The sequence below is a fragment of the Centruroides vittatus genome, unplaced genomic scaffold (assembly GCF_030686945.1).
Source record: "Centruroides vittatus isolate TY-2023 unplaced genomic scaffold, ASM3068694v2 contig_1157, whole genome shotgun sequence".
NCBI lineage: Eukaryota > Metazoa > Arthropoda > Arachnida > Scorpiones > Buthidae > Centruroides > Centruroides vittatus.
This window is the reverse complement of record NW_027120743.1, coordinates 347,304-373,237: the sequence shown is the minus strand read 5'-3', so window position 1 is coordinate 373,237 and position 25,934 is coordinate 347,304. Positions and strand designations below refer to the sequence as shown.

The window sequence follows — 25,934 nt, the reverse complement described above, 5'->3', positions numbered from 1 at the left end:
GTCTGTATTTTTTAATTTAAATATGTTGTGTTCTATTCTATGGAATTATTTTTTGTTCGTCAGTTTAAACCTGAAGATGATCTATGGAATAGATCGAAAACGTTAGTTTTCTTAATTAAAAATTCCCTCGGCAACTTATAAGGTGGTGGTTACTGGAGTATATATTTTTGCTGAGTACGTTTATGTTCAATATGCAAATATAGTCACAGTATACAATGTTTTTCCTAATTCAGTCGAGATACTTTTACCTTTTCAATTAAAAGAGGAGCTTTAATGCTTCTCTTTGGCAAATCCGAATTGCCAGCATCACTGCTCTTGCGTAAAATAAGGGTTACTTGAATACAAGCACCGCGATACGCAACACTCGATCTGATAACCGAGACAGCTAATAAGTGACTAATGGGCGTTAGCGTATACACATGGATACACTGGATAAATAAATGATTACATCCTGTTATTCAGAACAGCGCGCAATTTAAAACTTATGAATTGTTTATTTCTGGACTTTTCGTTTTAATATTTTTGGATCGCAGATGATCTCGGGTAACTGAAACTACGGGGAAAGCGAAACTGCAGGTTTTCATTACGCTATCCCAAGAGGGCTATTGTAATAAAAATTTTATTATACTGTATAATTTATTTTGGTAAATTAAAAAAAAATAATAATACATTTTATAGATTTTTAAATTATTCTTTACTTATTTGAAAATTTATTTTGTTACTTGTTTTATATACTGTAAAAAATCAATGTGAATATATTTTTAGAGAATTACTTCTCCAAAGAAAACCATATATTAACATTATATAGTATATGCAGGACCTGTTCTAGATTTTTCCACTTCCTTACTTTTTAAAATTGGCTTAGAAAAGTATCGTTTATTCATTTAACTTATTTTAAATGCAAAATGTCATTATTTAAAAGTTAACTTACAATTACATTTTTAAAAATGTCTTTATTTTTTATAGGATTATTCTTGTGAAAATGTGCTGCCCAAACAAATGCTTGCTTTGCTGGTACCTAGAGCCGGCCTTGATTATATACTGTATATGATTATATGTAATATTATATTCTATAAGCCATCTTTTTCAATGCAAAAGGCTTATAAAATTTCATTGATTTTTATTTATCTCTTTATTCTGTTCAACAATTCATTTATATTGTTGTATCTTAGCTCTGATTCCAAAGCAAACGGACTCATATCACATGTGAAATTGCTTAATCCTCACGCATGTAGATGAACTTTTTTAGTGGACTTTACTAGTACTGTACATGAATGTTCTAAGATAGTGATTATTTTATTAAAAAATAAAAAAGATACTACGTAAAAGGTACAATGTAGGCCTAATGATAACAGGAATGCAATCTCGTAGAATGAAACAGAATCCAATTGAACATAATCTTTATGAAATCTTGCATGAAAGTGAAATTCTTGAATGAAAGTAATCACAAATGTAAATATGCTAAATTGTTTAATCATATCTCGTTTTACTTTTATTCTTCATATTTATGTTTCATGTTTATTTGTGTTGTTCTTTTTAGATAGAAACCAATATAAGAATGTCAAATTATTTGCATATTGAAATAAATAAAACGACTAATAATAAAATAGAACACATTAATAGTATAATTAATGGGACTTGATACGAAAGTCAACAATCTATTTTTGATCTAATTTTGATAATAGAATAATGTTTTAACCAATTATACAATACGAGGCATTATGGGCTGTATATTTGTATAATGTATAAGTACAATGACATATAATATACACTGTATATAATATTGTATGTACAGAGCGAACCATAATAGGGACAATGGAACTGTAGCCTAGGTCTCACAGCTTTTAGAGAAAATGTTTTAAGAGTTGAGGTTTTCTTATGGAGTGTCAAATTATTTTTGGCACTAGGCCATAAAAAAGTACTATTCGCCAATATGGATGTATAAATATGTGAAATAATAATTCTTTAATTGTATAGTAATATACAGGATGTTTCATGTAAGCTGTAATAACTATTAAAAAATGATAATGATAAAGTTTAATATTTAATGCCGTAAAAATAAAGCCTTGCTATCCCCTTCTGGGCAGGACAGAGGAAACTTCTAAATTTTGAATTTTTTACAATTTTGGATTCTCCATTAAAAATAATAAACTAAAATTGAAAACATTTCAAAATTGTTACTGGTTAATTTTTAACGAATTCTTAATCTGGTTTAAAAGCAATACTTATTTTTGAATAAAATTTTAAAAAGTAAATTTAAGTGACGTGTTTGGAGAACGATGGATTGACGTTGAGGAACAATTTCATGGCCATCTAGGTTACCAGATCTGACCCCAATTGATTATTTCTTATGAGATTTGTTTCAATAACCGACCAAGATTCAAGATGTAAAGCAAAGAATAAGCGACTCATTTGCTAAAAGAACACCAGAAATGTTTCAGTCTGTTCGGCGAAACTTTGTTACTTACTCGATTACTAAAATGTTTAGATGAAAATAGACATCTGCTTGATTATTTGTTAAATAACTAGAAAAAAAAACTAAAAGAATAGAAATTAATTAGCTCATTAAAAAAAGTTGTAGTTTTATTAGACCGTTATCTTTCAATACGTACGAATACAAATGCTTTAACTTTTGAAATTACATAATTTATTTGAAAAAAACGTTCTCAATTTTAGTTTAATATTATTTTTCTATAGAGAATCCAAGAACAAAAATTAGGGATTTCATTTAAAGTTTTGAAGTTGCCTCCACTTCACCCAGAAGGGGATGGGCCAGACTGTTTTGACGGCATTAAAAAGGCCCCTCAGAAATATTAAACCTTTATTCTTATCAATTTTTCTTTTTTTATTAGAAGTATATTTTCCGAGTCACTGACTTGTAATACCTTATGTAAAACACCCTGTATAACAAATTAGCGAGGATCTATTTTATTGATCCGTATTTGTGTAAATAACCTAGAAATAAAAGAATATAAAGACGCCTAAATTCAGAACCGTAATCAATTCCATAAATTATATGAGATTTTTAACCTGAATCGTGTTAATCAGATCATTAGATGAATATCTTGAATAAGTGGCTAACTCTAAATTTTGCAGTTTTTCAATAATAGAGTATTCCTACTATATTAAACAAGTTCTGTTTGGTACCTTAAGCAGATATGTAAAATTCCAGACGATTATGTAAAGTAGCAAATTTCTGATTCGCAATTGCCCTTCAGAAATTTCTTATTTGCAGTTGATCCCATTTTCAAATATCGTTTTCAGAAAATTACAGTTTCATAGTTAGCCGCTTATGATTCTACACCCACGAGATTATGCTGTATTTGATTATAGCTTATTAGTTCGATTACCGTATGTACTCTACTTTTTGTAAAATTCTATTCAAAACTATATAAAAATATTTAAAATGAACTAAATATGCTGTTTAAAAAGATTTTAAAATTGCATTTCAAAATGAACTATGATATTTCATATAAATGTATTAAATTTTGTAATAGGTCAATAAGTTTTAACCTTGATATGCCAATTATAGTATATATTTGTAATTAATGCATTATAATGATCAAAAAACATTTTAAAATTTTATATTAACTTTAAGAATTTCATCATTATAATTGTAAAAATTTATTAAAATCGTTTTATTTTTTAAAATAAAATAAATGGCTGATATCAGTAACTTATTAAATAATACAGACAGTTCAATTTAAATTATTTAATATATAAACCGTGCTATTATTGAATAAAACTTTTTATACTTAAAATTACAATTATCAATGAAAATTTAAACATATTTATTAATTTCGATATTTAAATTCAGTAAATATACTGTATTTTGTATGTTGATTACATATTTAAACCGAACTTGAGGACATGAACCTAAGAAATATATTTATTCGCAGTTGACCTACTTCGTAAATACAAAATAGGTTATATTTTACGGAAAGAAAATAGTAATTTATTAATAACTTTAAAGTTCTTATAATTAGAATTTTGTTATAAAATATATATTTGATCATGAAAACAATTATACGTAGAAATACGCTGATTTTAAATTTAATAAATTAAAATATATCGAAAAATATTCCTAAATAATTTATCTTAACTAGAAATCAACTTACTTCTATTTAAGCTCATGACGAATCGAATAAGAATCAAAAATAATTGAAAGAAATATATAAATTAAACTATTTTCTGTTAAATATTTTAATTGTAAGACTATACCCAAAGAATTATATTGCTCAAAAATTTAAATTTTGATAGATAAATACTAAAATAAAATAAAAAATAATCCGAATAAATAATTTTTCAGTTATATTTTATATTAATTTCCGTCAAATGCTCAACTTTTGTGTATATATATCATTTCTATGATAGTCATTTATTGTGGAAGAACTCAAGTTTCGAAAAATATATACGGTAATTACTATTAAAATGACATGGAAAAAATAAAAGTTAATTAATGAAATAATACAGCTTAAAACTATTAATTTTTTTTTTTTTTTTTTTTTTTTTTTTTACATTCGCGTATAGGAAGATGTTCTAGAAAAATTATTAGCATGAGATAAGGACAAAATTCAATGCTGCAAGTTATATAAAATCTATTAGACTGGAGACTAGTAAATCTCCATTCATATATTTTATTGTTTGTAATGAAAACGTTCAACTAAAAATAAATTAGTTTAAGTAAAAATATCGTTTATATAGGTAGAGTTAACAAGTTTTCATTGTTGGAAATAAAATATAAATTAATACTTTTAAGTTCATAATTGTTGCTTCAGAAAAGTAACCATGCCATTTATGAATGATAAGTTCTACAATTTGTAAAGATGTTCAGCATATCGCAGAGGTAAAATTTCTTAAATAAGTTACGAGATTTTATTATTATATCTTATTCGACGATATGCTATATGTTCTATATGGAATACAAACTTTTTTGTGTATACACTGTATATAATATATTTTTCTAGCACACAATATAGTTGTTTCTGATATATTCGCTTCGACGACCAGATGCCGAGGCGATTTAGGCGTCAGCCTGTCGCTCTGGGAGATATGGTATCTAATCCGGACGGGCGAAAAACCCCAGGAATTTTTCTTGGGTGGTCTGTTCCAGATATGTTGTCCGTATCCCTCACCACACGATCGCCCTCATTGCAGACCTGACCGAATCCATGGGTATGATGAAAAGACCGACTTAGTGCCCACAGGGCGGGAAGAATCGAAAAACAAAATAAATATTTTTTTCTTTTTTGAAACTGGCAGTGTATTCAACTTATGTACAGTATAATATAACTAGCAGTGTATAAATATTATTATAAATATATATATATATATATAACTCCTTACACTCCTAGTTTTCATTCTATCATAGATTTGTTATATAAAATATGTTATTATATTGATTATTTTATTTCTGTAATAAATTCTTAATGATGCTTCAGAATCTTTGTTATATTTCTTCAATGATTAAATTTTCATTACAAATGCATTTTTGCTGTTTTTCAAATTGAAAATAAAAGTGTGATAGATAACTTATTACTAATCCATGCTAAATTTTTTATTTTTAAAATTTAATAAACTACAGAATAATATTAAATAATAATGTATTAATTTTTGTACGATTAAAAACATTCTCTTTTAATTTTTTTTATAACTGAAAATAGCTTTATAGATGAAATATAAATTAAGTAAAAGAATAAGATTAAAATTAACTACATTATTTTAGTCTTATTTATTTTGAATCGTAATTGTTCTGTCAAATCGTTAACAATGAAATATAAATATACATTATTCAACTTTTGTCGGTACAGTAATACCCCGAACTTAGCGATAGGTAGGACCGAACGATTGCCGCGTAAGTCGGGGTATAATTTCGCATATAAATACATACAAAATATTTTTAATTGGGGCCGGAGACTACAGAAAACAATAATTTAGAAAAAAATGTTTAATAAAATCTTAGATAATGCATATGTATAACAAATTATATTATTAAAATTGTAAACCGAAGTTATTTTGATGTAGAAGGCTTCATAAAATCTAACAAATTTGTCTGACGGCTCAAAGAATTTTTTTCTCCCGCAAAATTTCCTCGTAGCATGCTAATAATTTTTTTATTTCTCGTTTTGTAGAAGAAATGCGCTCTTCGTTGGAGTCTATATTTTCTAAAATTTGTAACCCCTTTTCAATTGAACTGGGGCCTTCTGTCAAGTTTTCACAGCTTCGAGAATTTTTTCTTCGCCTTTTATAATTGTTCTGGCCGTCGATTCCGGTAGATCAAACTTCTTTGCCAATTCACAAATTTTCATTTTTGTATCGAAGTCTTTGATAATGTTATCTTTACATTCCAAAGATAAAGTTTTTCTTTTCTTGTTCGATGCAGAAGAATCAGTTCTACTTCGTTTGGATGACATAGTAGAGTCTCTCAAGTCTCCGTAGATATAACAAACACAGAAATAAATGACACAAAATAAATTGTAGCTATGCGTCAATTCCGCGCGACATGTCCGAACATGTAAGCTGAACAATAGTGTGGGGGGAGTGAGTAGTCAAGAGTTGCGTGGCGCTCAAATAAAAGACGAATCGACGAGATTTGAAAATCGCGTAAATCCGGGTTCGCGTAAGTCGGGGTAGCGTAAGTCGAGGTATTACTGAATAAAGCGATTCAAATTAAAATACTTTTCGTTTGTTATAATGTTTTTTTCTGATGTTCGAAGTTCTGTATAAGCAATAGAAAATTAAGGAAATAAAATAACAAAAACGCAAAATCATGTTAGCTGCAGAGATTTTTAAAAATATGACTAAGCTTTGCACTACTGAGTAATATAAGGTGAACATGAAAAAGTCATTCAGGTAAAAGTAGTGACCTGCGGAAAAATACATACCACATGCACACCTCATAAGTTTTATGACCCCAATTTATCCACGTGTGTTTCCCTACAGGTGTGTATTGCACTGTTCTTCTGTATCTGTGTACTTTTCTTGATATTTAATACAGTATCCCAAACAAAAATACCGATATAGATGTCCCGTTCGTAAAAATTCAAGTAGTGGACAAAAAGAGAAATGAGGAGAAGCTTGAAATAACAATATTTTCAGAGTTTTGGAGCCTCAGGCAAATCTCATACCTGTCACCAAAGTTTCAATGTTAATTACGTACAATGTATGTATTTAAATATTACGTACGTGGTTTTTAAACAAATTATACATCACATTCAAGCAAATGCCTAGAAATAATAACAAAACACGAAAATAAAAAATACTTAATAATTTTTAGTAGAAACTTTAATTAAATTTTTTATTTATTAAAAAATTTTTACATGTTAATGTAACACCATGTTATTTAAAAAATTCTGCAGGCTTGTAATTTCACAAAAATGTTCGTGGCATCTCGATAATACAGTTTATTAAATATACCTCTCTCAATATAGCTATTTGTTAATGTTGCTATTGCGAATTGACTAAAGTAGCCTATGCGGTAATTATAATTACCTCATAGGCTACTTTAGTCAATTTCCAAACTGAAATTAATTAAAAATTATTTTCAGTTTGGAAAAACTATGTATAGCTGCAACTATTATAATTGGCATTGTTAAAAGTAAATGGAAGCTGAATGTACTGTACCTACCATTTGGAAATGAACAAACATAATTAATATTATGTTTAAAATTAAAACACTTTTTGAACTCTTAATATCTACTGGTAATAGGTGAGAAAGATTAACTATCTCTTCTTTAAGTTCAGTTTTATCAATATCTTCATCTTCAAATATAGTTCATTGTAATATTTACAAAGAGTACTGTCTAAATTTTTGAGATTAGAAATAGCATATAGAGTTGAAATTCTGAATGTTCGTTACTTTTAATTTCATTCATATAACAGTCAGTTTTCCTGTAATGCAAATAAAAAGTTTAGAATATAGTTTTCAAGTTTTGTGGTTGCCTCTTTACCTCACCTATCGGCACTATTCTTCTCCTAAAGCACTGTTTTCCCCGTTAGAACTGCTATTTTTATTGCACAAAATTATATAACGTGGTAATTTCTAGGAAACACATATTACATTATAGGAGGAACGACTATATCCCATACAAAGTAGTTTGCGGAGAGTTCCAGTGGGCAAAATGCCGTCATACTTGATGTGTACATTTTCCAGATCACGAGAAACATGTTTTAGGCAATAAAAAATAAATAAATAAATAAAAACCATAGTTCAAATACTGACCGATTGGGAAAATACGGTGCTGCTAGCAGGAAAAGATTATAAAAAGTAAACTGGATTGGGAAGCGAACCATACTCAACAGTATATGAAGTTTATAATACTTTGGTTCAAATGAAATTTAACTAATGAGTTGATACAAGCCTAAAATATATGCTAAGAAATTTTGAAAACTTTATTCAAAAAACTAAAAGGAAATGAAAAAAAGCAAAAGTTTCAAAAATCTCGATTAGATAAAGAACCAATCCATTCTGACATATAATACTTTTTAAAATTCTCTTTTTGAATTGATGAACGGTAATTTTTATTCTCACTGAAAAAAAAAAATCCATAAACTAATCACATGATCAAGAAAAAGGAAGTTCCCAGATTATTATTTAGGGAAACATTATATTAATAAAACACGGAAACAATGCGGATATATTTCTTTTCTAAGCAATGTTTCCCATAATTACTCAAAGTATGTTACGAAAAGGATCCAACTACATATAGAACTAACCACAAAAATTTCTGCATTTTCGATGAGATAAACAGTATCATAATCTGGCTTGTGTACGAAAGTTTATTTTTTCAGATAAAGAATTCGTAACTGAAACTGAAAATCAAATTCTGCTTCCGAACGCTATACAACTACAAAAAAATATCGGCATTTATAACACAGTAAAATGATTAAATTTTGAATAATGGAATGTTTTTATCATATGTATTTCGCTATATTAAATACATACGATAAAAACATTTCATTAGAAATTTATATATAGACCCATATATAATTACATAATTTTTAATAATAACATTAGCTCTCTGTGTTTGATTTCTTTGTGATTTAAAGATATGTCATCATTATATTTACTATATCAAAAATATTTATTAACAATGTAATATTATTATAAAACTAATATTATAATCATACAATATTATAATTTAAACACAGATAATATATTTAAGTAATTTTCAATATGTTTATTGTCTTAACAGCAGAACAAAGAATAAAAGGCGGAAAGCGCCTTTTATTCTTTGTTCTGCTATTTATATTAAATTATAGTCAAGTAAATAATATTTAATATATATATCAGGAAAAGAATTAAAAAATTGTAACGAAGTACTGTATTATAATTAAGTTATTATTACTAATAATAATAATAATGCAGTCGAGTCCACTTAACAGCATCGGATAAGGGAGCAGTTCGCTTAAGAAAACACTATCCTAATGAAGATTTATAAAGATCTATCTTTAATCTTACAGTACATGGGCAAATGCGATAGAGCTCTCTACACTTATGCATTTGTTGAAATTTGATAAAAAATCTGCCATTGGTCAGTTTTCTAATACACGAATAATCAAAAAATTTCTTACAAAATCACGAGTAAAAGGTTTTATTAACAGAGCAATTACATATTAAAAAGGTATCATAAAATATGTATGAACGAATAGCTCAGATGACTTACACGTCCTCATCTCGAGATGAGAAGGGGTGATCACACGACCTTACTTTAGGATGATATTGTAATTATTTCTTATACTGTAGACCTACGTCCTTTGCTCCATCTTTTATCCAGAATACGTCTTTTGTTCCCCTTTGCTCCAAAATTTTTGAATGCTCTCTATTAGAGAGCATTCAAAAGGTGTAAACATCGTTTCAGCTAGACCCCTTACGTATTTCTGGGGAGAAGTGAAAGTAATGTGACTAGTATACTGTATGCATATTTATCGATTATTCCACAGAATAATAAAATTGATGACGTAAGAATGGAAAACAATATGCAAGTACAGTAGAGCGTCGATAAGTGGAACGTCGGTAAGTGGAATGGCCGAAAAGTGGAACGATTTTCAGTCGGACTGTGTCGTGCTGAATCGAGTGTTTTTGATACTAAATTTACTTCTAAAGTATAATTTTCATGTTTTTTATATTCTTTAATATATTTATTTTGTTTGTACAAAATGCAGAAATAATTTTTAACGATACGATAGCCTCGATGATTATTATAAAAATTTTCGTTAGGCTTAAAATCGACGAAAATTCAACACGAAGCGACACGCAACGGAGAAAAATTCAACAGGAAGCGATACGCAACGGAGAAAAATTTGAACATCGGACAGGTTAATGTATTTTTTCGTACAAAGTCGGAAACTGGAACAAATCATTAACTGGAAGAGCCCCAGTCCCCAATTGGTTCCACTTTTCGACGCTCTACTGTACATAAAAATTATGTGATAATGAATTCTAAAGTTTCAAAATGCGTTATAAGTTATATAGATATCCTAATAGCCTACATAAAAAAGTTGAGAGAATCGAATAACATATCAAATTCCTGGGTGATCTCAGTACTTCGATAAGAAAGAAGTCCGGATAAAGGAGCATAACTCAGCGATCCCGAAGGTACTGTCTTAAACACTCTATCAGGCATAGTTTGAATAAATTTTTGTAATTGCTTCACTTCAGTATTTTCCCAAGCATCCACAGTTAATTTTAACTTGTTTACACAAGAATAATGCTTGTTTTTACCGCAGATTATTTTTGTCATTATACTCCACAAATATTCTGTTGGACTAAGATCTGATGTCTTAAGCTATTTTATGTAATAAACCAACTTAAGAGAGTATTTTTGAGATCTCTGGTTTATGTAATAAATTCGTTGGGATTTCCAGATAATAATTAAGCTCATAATAATAATGAAAAACAATTACTTTCTTGATTAATGAACTGATCGATTTATAAATAGCATTTCAACTAATTATAATTAGAATTGTTTATAGAAATCATTGCAAATAACGTCTTAAGATAATGTTCATAACAGATTATCAAAATCCAAATTTACCAAATCGATATTATACAGTTTAACTAGATATTCTTTTCCTCCTGCGCTTTATGTTATAAAACTTTTCAATACTTTTTATTATCTAGAGTTTACAATATTAATAAACATAGATTAAACATTGTAACTAATGTTACGATAAAAATATTCACACCACAACCGTTACGATTAGCCGCCTTTTTAATTTTCTTAATCAAATTATTCTTTCTCTGACTAAAAAATTATTTTCACTACTTCTTTACTGCAAAAACGGAAACAATTTTATTACAGACCATTTTGTAAAATAATTTGTTATAAAATAATAAGACGTGATTACAGATGATAAAACCTTAATACCGAATGTAATCCTTATATAACAGGCTTACCAAACAGATCATATTTTATCCTTTTGAAAAATTATCTTACAGACTAGTAAATATAATTAGTTTACACAAAGTTTAGTAGATTATTACTAAACAAATAACATTCTAACATGCAGTCTTATATTGTTAATAAACATATAACAGTACATCAGCAATATCATACATAACACGGATTAACAGAAAAATTAATCAGCTTACTCTGAATCCTCATTTTCACCTAATTCGTGCATAAGAAGTTACTATTTCTCAAACGACTACTCAGATTTCAAATTCTGTTACATCATGACTATTTGAGAAGCACTAATGCATGAGTAAAACACGCAAGCATTATGCAGAGATAAGCACACTTTATATTGCGCTTGCTGATCAGTTCCTTACCACATTTCCGCTGTGTGTACAGTTCAAACATGGCTATTTCGGTGTATATGAACGAAAGAAAAAACAGTTTTCTTGAAGAGAAATTAATTAATTTGGTTACGGCTTATTCTAAAATGTGGGAATTAAAAAATTATCGAAATAGAAATAGTAAACATTGTCGTCGATCCATCCTCTTGCTACGCTCTGGAACAAAATGAAAAAAATTCACGATACTTCTCTGTTTATTACGAAAAGATTTTCATTAAGGCTTTTTTCTATTTTTGTGGCAAATACATGATGAGAATTAATTTTCTGATTTGACTAAGAAAATTTAAAAGTTAGAAATCGTATTATCGTAATAATTAAGTTTAGCCGATTTTTATTATTATATTCTACATCCACAGCTTTCAAATGTATGCAATATTTAAAAACCATCTTATGTCAAAATTTATTTGTAAAATTAAATATGCACGTAATTACACATGTACTATATAGATAATTTGTTTTTAATCTTGAAACTTAATTTAATAAAATTTAATTGATATAATTATACTTTTAAGAAATTAGGAATTATGCATATTTAGAAATAAAAACGATTTATTTCTTTTAATTATTTCAGCAAGTTTTGATCCTAAAAAACGTCTCGTATCACCATACAATTTAAAAAGACCAAGTCAACCAGTTTTTAATGAAATTTTATCTCAAGCTAATTCTGATCAGTCTACTTCACGACTTCAATTAATGCCTATGCCAAATAATTTATATAATTTTCAACGTAAGTAACGATATCGATCTCTTTATTTAATTTTTCAAATTTAATAAGACTAGAATATTTACTATTAAACATTAATAGTAAATATTATCTAAAATAAACCTATATCAAAATCCAATCTGTAATTTTATTAGTTTATGTAGCCTTCATTTTAGTTTAGAATATGCACAACTATTGATGACTACTATCTCATAATCCTATTTAATCCTACGAATAAACCAACCAACAATAAAAGCTGGTTGCTTTATTCGTGCACCAGCGTTATACAATTACACGAAGACCATGGAAATGAATATTGATCTCTGTCTGTATAAAAAGCGATTACTATATTAGATTTTATCTGCCAAGATCTATAAGTTCAAGATCAATATTCTTGAAGTTTTTTTATATATATTAAACATAAAGCTTCCTCTTTGTTAATCCCCACTTTTTCTCTAATTATAAAATGGAGATTTATACCTAAACAATGGTTCATTTCTTTTGTAATTGTTATTCCTAAACAGTCTAAAAATGCATATCGACTATTAGTGCTATGTTGAAATCAAAACCGTAGCTATGGGGTTATGAAATGGCTAATCCTCTCAATTTCACCGGCATTGCCAATATGCAGTATAAACTGTATATGTGCATAGTACTGTACATAGCCTACGTTTTCACTTTCATTACGTAAACTTATATTACTGTTGCGTTTTTACGTTTTGACTGTAGCCAATATGCTTATGCTGGCTAGAAAAGTGAAAAATTCCAGTCAATTTTTTCGGTTTGCCCCTCTAGCCACAGTGATTTATTTCTGGCTATTGGACTGGTTGAAATTATTTGAATGATGCTATACAAATACATTTGCTTTTCGGCAGCTATTAATTTGCATTATCCTGCTCAGTATTGTAATTTAAAATTTCATTTTGCTATCAATTTACTCAAAACAAAGGACAGCATTATACACGACTGTGAATAGAATCTTCAATTGTTGTTTATTTTGATCTCTGATTTAAAGCATTTGACTGTCGTACCAAATCGCCTTATCGATAATTTATTACATTTTAATATGGCATCTTCAATTGTTTTCTGGATAAATAATTATATTTTGGTTAGAACGTCTCGTATCAAAATTAACGATTACATTTTTTTTCTTTTTAGAATTTTACTAATATAGTCAAATCTCTGGTTACGAACAAAATTTTGAACGCCATATTTGCTCCAGCTGAACGATAACTCGGTTTCCGAACAAGCTACTCGGTAAGACCGTCCATAGACTCCCTATACTTTCTGTGTTAACCGAGGCTAGACTCTCGAAGCCAGAAGCAAATAGCATTTCTTTCAGTTCTTAGGTTTACTCCTTGATCTTTGGAAAAGACAGATTTAAAGTAAGCAATTTCAATATCTGGAATTTCCTAATGCGCAAAACTGTTCGATTATTCAGGTGGTTCTGTAAACTGTACTGGATCTGCACGTAGTGGATCCAACTGCTGTATCTATAAATTAAATGCATATTGAAATTTAGGTATAAATCCTGGAAAATACATAAAATATTTAAATAAATTGATATGGAAATTTAAATTCCGTGGTAGTGGCATGAAGACGCGATATTCTGGTTATTACTTTTTCTTTCCACAACAGTGCAAACTGGAAGAGAGAGGTTTGCAGGCGACCATTTTTATTGAATTTTATTCATTAGAGCAATTTAGCAAATCAATATTTCATTATAAAATCAAATTAAGATATATATAGGCCTATATATATCTTAATTTAATTTTATAATGAAATATTGATATATATATATATATATATATATATGCATTATATATTATATATATATATAATATTTTTAAAATGTGTCTTAACACAGTTTATGCACAAATATGCAATTTGTAAAAAAATTGTGCATAAGTACTAATCTTATTTTCTCGATAACGTTATTTAACGTGTTCTGAATAGCGACGGGGGGTTACTTCAACCAAGACACGAAATATGCTTTTTGCCCGCATTATTAATAATAAACCAAAAAAATTAATTTTACTAAAACAGGGACGTATATTACATCTTTAATAGCAAAAATTAATAATAATAAAAAAATAAAATCTGTTTTGTTTGTTAAAATAACAAAGCATCGATATAGGCTAACATTATTGTTCAAATATTTTTAATCATTAATAATTTTACAGCAAGGAAAAGGACTTTGCCAACATCACTGCAACCAAAAGAACAAATGAATGAAAAAAAGTACAAGTTTCACTCAAGGTAAAACTATTAAATAAGTATCTTAATATTTAATTCGTATTCATGTTTAATAAGTATGACAAAACAAGTTTATAATAATTTCTATTAGTAAGCTGATTGGGTCTTAATCTTTTATTCATTGACTGATATGTGAAAAGATCTCTCCTACAAAATATAGAAGAAAAGACGTTTTCGCATATTATTATTAATCTACAGGTGGGTGGAAAGTAACTAGGCATTGAAAAATTGCTATAATTTTTTGTAATAGCGCAATAATAATAAAATTTATACTTTCATATAGCGTATACAAACTATGTTTCTGGTTTATTTGGCTTCAATTTTTTCAAATTGCAGCCCAATAAACCTATAAATTCCACTGTCGTCCGTCCGCCTGTCTTTCTTTAATTTCAAAAACGGTGTTAGATAAATGAAATTCAAGACCAGATATGGAACCCTTAGGGGCAGGAAGCCCCGATTAACTATATGAGAACTTCTGATGCAAACCGGAAGTCATGCTATTTCAATTGAAAACTTGAAAGCAGTTAATAGATGACTAGCACAACTCCATTGCTAACGGAAAAGTATGATGTACAGAGGAAGACACCAATAACTTGAGATGGAGAACGTTTAAAAATTGCAGCCCGTCACAAAAATATGATTAAAAATTGTGACGATGTCACAACAAATGATTGTTCGTTATAATTTATAAGTTTATAATCAAAATTCAACGTTACTAAGATAATAAAATGATTTTTTTTTGCATTTCAAACATTTTTATATTTTATCTTCAAATGTAGTTTTATATGTAGTTTTATATTTTATCTTCAGAACAGAATTTTTCTTTTGATATTAGACTATTTGTTTCTTCTATATTACTATCATATTTATTTTTTTTAATGTCAGAGTATTCTATCAGCATATTTCGTATCTTAACTCATGCAGTCTTAACTCATGAAATGTATCGTTTCTGGTTTTCATAGGTAGAATAGCAATAGAATCCCTAAAAATTTATATACAGTAATTCTATCTGGAATTTTCCTTATAATAAGCTCTAATTTTTTATTAGAGCTTGTTATGAGGATAGATTAAAATAAAATGGTCATGGTATTAATGCTTGTTTATAGTAATATCTTCTTAAATATTAGTAAAAAAAAAAAAAAATAGAATATTTTAGAGTGCTAATTTATGCTAATCCTTGTAAGGAATGAACATATTAAAAGATCACTCTTTAAGAAAAATAAGCAATATCAAATTCGGAAAATAAGTAATTCAAATCGGAGAATTATTATTAATTATAGCTTAAGTAGATTATTAAAAAACATGCAAAATAAGTAAAATATATTAAGTATTGTATACTATTTATTGAATAAGTGGAAGGAAGTAATGGCTGTGTTGCGTGGTAAGTGGCTTTAATACAGCTAGATAAGCAAGTAGTAACATTTATTTATAACAGAGCAAAAATTTATTTTTGAAAAATAGTCCTGTAATTAATTATAACAAACATTGTTTGTAAGTCCAGCTTACATGTATCAATATTCCTGCAATGCTAATATACTTTTGGAACCTTCTAATCTGTCATTATTATCAAATTACAAGAAAAATATTTTATATTTTACAAATATAATACAATTTTAAAAATAATAAAGAAATAAATGTAAGCTATCCATATGATATTGTAATTTAAAGGTATAATTTTAATTTTACTATTTGTTTATGTTAATACCATTATATTCAGTAATAATACAGGAATTGCAATTTACAAGTAACATCAGGGCTTACAAAAAAATTACTAAGGATTCTGTACGGTCTAGTACAAAAAAGAGATCAGTGGGGATACCATGAGTTACCTAACTGGATGACACCAAACTATGACACTGCTGGGTAATATTTCTGTATAAATATCTATATATTTTGCTCATTCCAAAATGTTTCCATAAATCTATAAAATAATCATTTCAAGTTGTTATTATGTCATCCAGTAGAATGTACATATTCTACCAAATTAACTCATTTCTCCAGAAAGTTAATGCAGTGTATGAGATAGATTGAATGTTATTTCATATGTGTAATAAGCAGTGGCGTGCCATCATTGGAAGCGATGGAAGCGCCGATTCCACCTTCCAATGACCTTCCCTTGTATTTTATAAAATATAAATTTTCATATTTTAGCGTATTTTGCATTAATTAAAATTAATATTTTATTATAACTGCATTATGTATCTTTTACAAATTTCTATACTGCATGTGAAAAAAAAAACGATAAGATTGCTATTGCATATTCGAATAATTCAGTGGCAGAAGGAATGTCGAAACCGGGTCAGTTTCCAATCAGCCAGATTATATAGGCATTGGCACATGCGGTTTACAGAGCACCAACCTCACCCGGTTTAGCTGGTAGAAGCAACACACGCATAAAGCATCTAATTTTATATCCCGGACAGGTTGTGAGCTGTTAGCCGCCTGCCTGTCAACTTCCAAGCAGCCAGATTATAAGCATTAGCGCTTGCGCTTTACAGAGCACCAACGTCACCTGGTGTAGCTGGTGGATGCTTCACACATAAAGCTTCTAATTTTATATCCCGAACCGGTTGTTGGCTGTTAGTCCCCTGCCTGCTAGATATTCGGTCGCCTTCGCCCGATTATGTGAATCACGAGTAGACTAGATCAACAGTGGGCAACCCCCGGCCCGCGGGCCAGCTACGGCTCGCGAAAAGTTTCTATCCAGCCCGCGAGATCTTTAATAGATTATTAAATTGGAAAAATAACTAATTAATAGTTATTTTTCCAATTCTTTGTAATTTTCGAAAACGATAAGAGAAATAAATGTAGTAATTAACTTTTAATTTATTTATTTCATATTTGCAGTCTAAAAAAATTACAAACCACAAAGAAGGCGTCAATTAACTACTACGGCCCGCGGAAAAAACGTAAAATTTATTCTGGCCCGTGTTATAAAAAAGGTTGCCACCCTTGGATTAGATTTATAACTTAACCCAACCGATAGGAGTTTACTGGCATGTTTTTGTGATAGTTCTGTATAGTTGACAGGAGTTTTAAAAAAATCCATTAAAATATTTGATATACTTATTCCGCGTTTATTCTGCTCTCCCATCTTATATTACTTACGGATTTCAATGTTAAACCGGTGATATTACGATTATAGTATGTCCCATCTGTAAGGGGATGCAGAAAAAACGTGTACAATTCTAGTAGTGTTAAAAAATTAACTGTTACTTCGGCAGCATCATTTACAACCGAATTTAATGAATGAGACGTACAGTACAATGGTACAAAAAAAGCTCTAGAATTTATTTTCCTTAAATTTACGATTTATATATCGGTTGTCATAAAAATTTCTTTCCACTTCTTTCTCAAGACTACAGATATTCAAGTACAAAGTAACCGGTTTCGACTTATTTCTACTTAAGAAGTAATTAAATAATTAAGAGATTAGGGAATTGGACACACAAATAAAACCCTGCCGAAAGAGCCGAAATTTTACTTAAACAGAAGCTTAACTGAACCAATCTCTTGCCAAGTACAATGGGGTCTGATCTCTTCGTAATATTAGATGTAATAAAGACAGAAATTTTTCCAGTTCAATGAGAGTGACCGAAAAGTTGTAAATTTTGGAAATTTCCGTGAACACTTGGTTCTAAGTTTCCGTGAACACTTGGTCCTTAGGACCAAGGAGTTAGAAAACGAATTAGTTAGAAAACGAAAAACGGACAATCTGTTAAGTTTAACATATTTAGATTTTTACAGCTATGGTGAGAAACGTTTAAAATCTACAATAACCCCGTCGCGTCCTTTGATAAATACTAGTGGTGCGACAAAAGAGGCATTTGACATTGACCGGTATCGGCACCCTCGGGATTTGGCACGCACACACCTAACTGGACCGTCTCCGATTCCATTCATTAGCCACTCGTAGGGAGCTATTTCACTAAGTGGATTGTTTTAAGATTTAAAAAGTAAAGAATATTTTGTAATTTTTATGTACGTTTCTTCACAAAGTTATATTTAATTATAAGTTTCTTTAAAAGTATATTCGTACAATTGAAGAATTTTTTCTACTAGGTATGTATATTCAGCGGCCGGATGGCCGAGCGGTCAAGGTGGCAGCCTACCGCTCTGGGGGACCCGGGATCGAATCCGAGCGGGTCGAATAATCCCCAGGAATTTTTCGGGGGGGTGGTCCGTTCGGATATGTCGGGCCCCGTCCCTCACCACCCGGTCGCCCCATTGTGGGCCTGGCCGAACCCATAATGGGCCTACTAAAAGAGGCCCTCTTAGTGCCCACAGGGCGGAAAGAGTTAAAAAATAAAAAAAAAATAAAAAAAAAAGGTATGTATATTCATCACACAGTTTGTTTTACCAAGTAAGTTTTTCTGATAATTTTAATTTTAGCCCTTATATCGTGGCTAGTGATTCAAAAATTTATTTTAAAAAAGTTTTGGCTCAAGACCATATAATGAAAAAGAAAACATTATTAAAAGAGAGAGACCACTGCCTAAATTAAATATAAATACGCCAACAAAAAAATTTCGACATTTTGACGATAAAATTTATGACGAATGGCGATTCTTTCGTAAAATTGAAGCAATTTGGAAATCAAAATAGAATAGAATTTAACATTGGTAGACAATACAAAATAAATATTTAAAATTATAACAAGATAATTACGATTAATAGATATATCTAAATTAATAGACGTTATATGTTTTTTCTCAAAGCGAGAATTGGCATTTAGAGGGCCATAGGGAATTTATTGAATCTAATAACGGAGGTAATTATATTGAACTTTCTTATTTATTAAGTACGTCGGATAATCTATTAAAAATACATTTAAAGAAGTATACGGTTTTTACTGGCTTATCGAACAAACGAATACGAACGGACCCTGACGCGCAATTAATTGATTGCTCCTGTAAGTCGGCTTCTTACAGAAACACAGCTTCCCTATCATCAAATGTCACGGCACGCCACTGGTAATAAGTAAGGCTAGGACATTTAGGCACTAACAATCATATAAATAGTTATAAATTATGACTTTTATGATTTTTATATGAGTGATAACTTGGGCCTATATGATTTTTAGTGCTTAGATATCCTAGCCTTGGTAATAAGCAATACTGCAAAATTAACCAGTGCATTTTAATTAAAACTCTTCTTGAAACAAGATTTACTCTTGTTCAAAGTTTTAATTTTACATAATAATGTTAAATTGAACGTTTTCATTTAAACAATAAATATTAATCAAAATAAAAAGTGTGTGTTTAAAACAATGTTTATATAATTGTGTGTACATTCTTATGTAATTATTGCTTTTGAAATTAATATTTGAAATTGTATTCTATCTCTGAATAAACTTAACTACTTACAATAGTATAAAATTTCATTATAAATTTTAAGCAATTTAGGTTTATCAGCAACATAGTTAAAGGGTCTAGAAGTTAGCTAAGTCCCTCAGCTTAATCAACAATGCCCAAATGCAATGCATATAATATATGCTTTCTTTTTCATCAAGTAAACATTGGCTTATACTGCTGACTGGAAAAAAGAAAAATACTGGTCAGATTTTTTAAGCTTATCCCATAGATCTCAAGGATTTGTTCCTGACTACCAGACAGGTTTATCAATACTCATTCATAAAACATAATTTCACATTGCACAAAAGTATTAATTTATCTGAACTTAATTAAAAACTGAAATAAAATTAACATTAAAATATGATATAATCAATTATTCATTATTATAAGGTCAATTAGGTAACCCACAAGTTTATGTAAACAAAATCTAACACCTTATCTTCGCTGAGAAAGTTTAATTTTAAACAAACGTTTTCGGCCTATTCTATAGGCCATCATCAGGCTAAATAAATCGAATAGTACCGTTCCATAAGAACAGTACTATTTGATTGTTTTGTTTAGAAAACAAAAACAAGTTTTGTTTTAGTTTAGAAAACCTTCAAATAAAAGAACTTTAACTGCAATAACTCTTCTAATATTTAATAATCTATTGTCTGTCTTTATCAATATTTTACAGTTCGATACAGTATTTATAAATATCAGTTTGAACATATGAAACATTTACAAATGGAAAATAATGATTTCATGAATATTAAAACTTTCCTCACTATCAAATTCTTAGTGATCAGGTAAAAAGTAAACAGTACTGGTAAATATTTTTTCTCCAGATCATCTGAATGTTTCAGTTAATCTCATGTTCATTCCTGTATTTTACTGTGGAATTCTACGATTTTTGGAGAACACCCAGAATTGGTTGCAGATGTACTGTGCAGATCATCTGCCGTAGAATTTTTGGTAAACAATTTCAGATATGCCTGTTTCTGTTCCTCAATCTTAAGTTACAAAATTCCAATTACCAGAGAAGCAAGATAGCAAAAAATATACCTAGAAAATAATTTTATTTAAATAACAATAAAACTGACTAAATTCATTTACCAAAATAATTTATCAATAATTTTAAAAATACATTCAAGAATTGTAGATGAATCGTAAAAAACTTTCTTTAGATTAAGCACTCACTTAATTAAAACTGAGAATACAGAATATTTTAAATTTCTTTTTTTGAATATATCTCTCATCCAAAGTAACTTTGTGGACAACTGGCCAAAATTTGTTTACCCCTTTTATGGATTTTTGCAAATGAAAAAATGCAGAGTAGAAGGGCAGAAATGGTGGCACACCTTCAGATTGCTTGTTAATTAATAAATCTAAAGTAACTTTACAATAATTCAAAAACAATTAAATTAAATTAAATAATGAAACTATTTAGGAAATATTCTGTATATTGTATAAACATGTTGAAAACAATATTTTATCTAATATTTAAGCCAGGCCCATGCACAGGATTTTTAAAGGGTGGGGTTTTAAAAAAATTATTTTTCATTACATAGTTAATTTGTACAATATAGGTTATAGATATTTTTTGTGTACTTTTTTGTATTAATTTTTATAATATAGGTTATAGGATTTTTATACTATTTTTTCCAAATGGGGGTTTAAATATCCAAAAACCCCTCCACCTCCAGTGTGTATGGCTTCAATTTAAACTATTTTATTTTAATAAACTCATTAAATTTATATAATAAAATATTAATTTTATTTATTTTAGAAATACACTTGATCAGCAACCAAATATTTCAGCCACATGTTCAAAATATTATTCACCAAATTTTGAAAGAAATAATAATATAAATATTGTCAATAATTCTATAAATAAAGATTCAAAAAAGGTAATCTTTTAATAGTGTTTTTAGAAATATTTAATAATCTTTAATTTAATTGCTTACTATTATTTTAGAACGAAAATGTCATTCTAAATAAATATCCCGTTTGGAGAAAGAATTCTGAAGCTTCCAGAGAAAATGATTTAAGAATAATTACAGTTACTCCTACAACTCTTCATCAATGGAAATTAGTACAACACCATCAAGTGACACTTTATGAACTTTTTGGTAAATCATCTATACTCTATACCAATAATTTTTAACCAGGTGTCTGCAAACTTGCTTCAAATGTTCCACAAATTAGTGTTACCACCTTTTCAAAATTGCTGACCCAGACGGCAGGTCAGGTTTGTTCGAACAGAAGTCCCTGATACATGCGCAATGTTATTTTACCATGCGAAGAATAACGTGCACACAAGTTCTAAACCAGTTAGGGAATTGTGTAGGAGCAACTTAAATTAAGAAATGAAATAACTTAGCTTTAAAGAGTTGAGAAGCAAGGAAAAATAAAAAAGTCAACAGGTTGCTATGAAATCCCAAATTAATTGTTAACCCAGACAATGAATTAAAAAACAGATGGGTGGCAACACTACCACAAATATATATATATTTTAAAATTTTTATTGCAAATTTAATCCAATTGCCACATTCATAGACAATTCCATGTTTCTATTTTATTCAATGCATTAAAGTTTATTAATTTATTGCGTCATTGTTTCTTGAGAATAGTAAACATGGAATTGATTTTCAATTTTTGAATATATTGATGCTAATGCTCCATGTAATAAAAAGTATATGAATGGTGTTCTTTGGCTTCAGAAAGGTTGAGAACAACTGATCTATACCAATACTTTATTACTTTGTCTATATATCATTTTCTAGTATTTCAATTAATAGCTATGTAAAATGAGTTGTTATAATTGGTTATTTTTAACATTTTTTTATTACTTTAATTATTTAATTAAAATGATTGAATATATTATTGTAACAACATTCAAATTAATAAAATTATTTTTCCTGTAGGAATTTTGGATTCTCCTATTGAAACTGCCAAATTTGCTACTGCTAAAACTTTTATTCTAAGAAGTGGAAGAGACAGTATTCAAATATTATTTTATGAAATAGTATATATTCTGTTCACTTTCTATATGGAATAATTTTGTTAAACCATTCCTTTTTCAATAAAATGATTAGTTATCATTATTAGTATAATTAAGAACTAAATAACAATATTTATATTTATAATTAGCAATAAAATTGTTTTATTGAAAACCTCAAAATTTAAATATAGTAAAGTAAATGAAGTTATCTGATTATTTTTTAAAAATTTCAAAAGGTCTTATTTTTTTATATGATATATCATCCTATTATTATCTTCTGCAGACAAAATAAAATTTGTTTAATATTAATTTGTTAATGTCTTAATACTTTTCCATTCTGTACCTAATTCCATAATTTCCATCTTTCTATAATTTTTAATTATTTATATTCAATCTACAATATATAATAGAAAACATTGTTTAATTGAAATTATAACAGTTATTGATTGATTTTAATTGAAATTGTCAGTAATCTAAAAAATATAGATGTATTGATGGCCAAAGCATCTGAAGCATCAGCCTACTGTTCTGAGGGATCTGAAATTAAATTGAACTGAGCAACCACCTGGAAATTTCTGTGGATAGTCCCTTCTGGAAATGTTGGATTCTCATCATCAGCTGCTCCCATTAAAGGCTTGGCTGAACCCACACTGGGCATGAAATGTCTTTGTGCCCACGGGGCAGAAAGAATTTTATATACTGTATTTACTTGCACATAAGACAAGGTTTCTATTCATTTTTCACTGCTTCAAAAACCTAGGTCGTCCTATACGTGCGAGGGAAGGATTATTTGCATTTTTGCAACCATGTATTTGCATTTTTTACTAGATGCTCACCTTCTGGTGTTTAAAAACAAAAGTATTTTATCTGAGTCATTTCAAATGTTCTTGTGTATTGTCAGGAGTAAAGATGAATAGCAATAGGAAAAGCAAAGCTTTTGAATTAAAATTCCAAAATCATACGGAAGCCCGATATAAGTTTTAATCCATTCCCATGTGAAAACAGATGATTATTTGGAAATCAGAATTTGGAGAAACTCATAAGTGTAATCGATGGAGAGTGGATTTGACTGTTAAGGATTGGCAAAAAAGGTTCCTGATTGAAGAAAGTATGTTGTTGATTTTACAAGATTTTTCCTAAAAGTTTAAAATGCCAGTAATTTTTGCAAGACAATGTGTGCATTTATGTGCATTTGATATTTTATTTGTGATTAAATGAAATAAAATTAGAATTGTATTAATAAATCTAATTTTCTTTATTTTGATCTTTAAAGTCACACCTCGTCCTATATGCAAGATCATCTTATTTGCAAGTAAATATAGTATATAAAATTCTTTCTGCCTTATATATATTTATTAAAAGGAATCCCCTATACATATATACATTTCTGAAATTGATTTTAATAAAGCAAAATTGAGATAATCAATCATAGAATATCGGAAAACAAAAAAAAATATTTCTTATTTCATCATTCTTACAGTTTTGTTTAAAGAAATATTTTAAAATGTTTTCAGTAGTTTGTGAATTTAAATTTTAAATTAATTCATACATTATTTAATTGTAATTTTTAAATTTTTATTTTAAAAATTAAATGTTAATTTTATATTATGAAATTTTTTTGGAACACTTGATTATAGAGCTGTAAAACAGTGTGTTTCTTTGAATAATATCACATATTGAAGTGAAATGAGAATGTTTATTTTAAACCAATTAATATTGTGTTATTAAAATGCATGATTAATACTCTATATCAGAAGCTGATAAACTAGATTTACTAGCTTTAGATCTCTCTTATTGCAGTTTTTTATTTTCAAATAAACTTTATATACAAGAAATTTTGTAAATATTAAAAAATGATAATTTTTTTTTATTTGAACAAATTTTTTAATTTAATATTTTTATCTTAGGACAGATCATTGCCATGTATAAGAAGAGGAGAATGGCAAAGGTAAAATTTAAAATTTTTTAAGTGACTATTTTATACTATGACAAAACTAATCTCTAAATATTAAAAACTGGTTATATAATTCAATTACATAAGCTTATGAATTTAATAAAAAATTATTTAGTATATAAGTCATATAAAATATTTTAATTACAAGTACCATAGTAAACAATAAAAAAAATTCTCCAAATGAACTTATTTTAACAGAAATCTGAAATATATATATATATATATAATAGTAAGTACAGTAAAACCCCCACTTAATGCGGGGGATGCATTCCTAGATGACAAAACAGCATTAAACGAGGTCATTTTAACATAGAGTAAATAGGGAAAGGGGAACATGTGGCCAAAAATAAACAAATTTTACTTTAACTTTAAGTTATTTTTATATTAATTTGTATAATAATATATGTTAAATAACACATAAATATATTCACACGGAAATGTAAAATTCATTTTTTGTGATGAAGGTCCTGGCTTTTCTGAAATTCTTGTTTTTTGCAATAAAGTTCATTTGTCGCTGTTTTCTTTTCTTAAGGGGCTGTCCATAAATTACGTAAGGTATTTTAATAAAGCAAAATTGAGATAATCAATCATAGAATATCGGAAAACAAAAAAAATATTTCTTATTTCATCATTCTTACAGTTTTGTTTAAAGAAATATTTTAAAATGTTTTCAGTAGTTTGTGAATTTAAATTTTAAATTAAATTAATTTAAATTTAATTTAATTTTAATTTTAATTTAAATTAAATCTTGGGGTGGGTGGGGGTCAAGGATTTCTTACGATTTCTTACTTGGGTAGGGGGTAATAAATCTCGTCTTAAGTAATTTTCTTATCTTTATTTTTTGATCTTATTGAGTGGTGGAGTTTTGAATTTGGCTTCAATTT

At 28.3% G+C, this 25,934-nt stretch overlaps 1 protein-coding gene across 1 annotated transcript in view; it reads left to right on the top strand.

Annotated features, from left to right (window-relative positions):
- Positions 1-25,934, top strand: part of LOC136979621 (spermatogenesis-associated protein 22-like) — a 93,197-nt gene that overhangs the window by 63,545 nt on the left and 3,718 nt on the right. The window contains exons 2-7 of the mRNA XM_067275648.1: positions 12,372-12,527; positions 14,687-14,762; positions 21,882-22,002; positions 22,071-22,224; positions 23,020-23,120; positions 25,004-25,044. Coding sequence (XP_067131749.1) covers positions 12,372-12,527; positions 14,687-14,762; positions 21,882-22,002; positions 22,071-22,224; positions 23,020-23,120; positions 25,004-25,044 — 649 coding nt within the window. The remainder of the gene's footprint in view (positions 1-12,371; positions 12,528-14,686; positions 14,763-21,881; positions 22,003-22,070; positions 22,225-23,019; positions 23,121-25,003; positions 25,045-25,934) is intronic.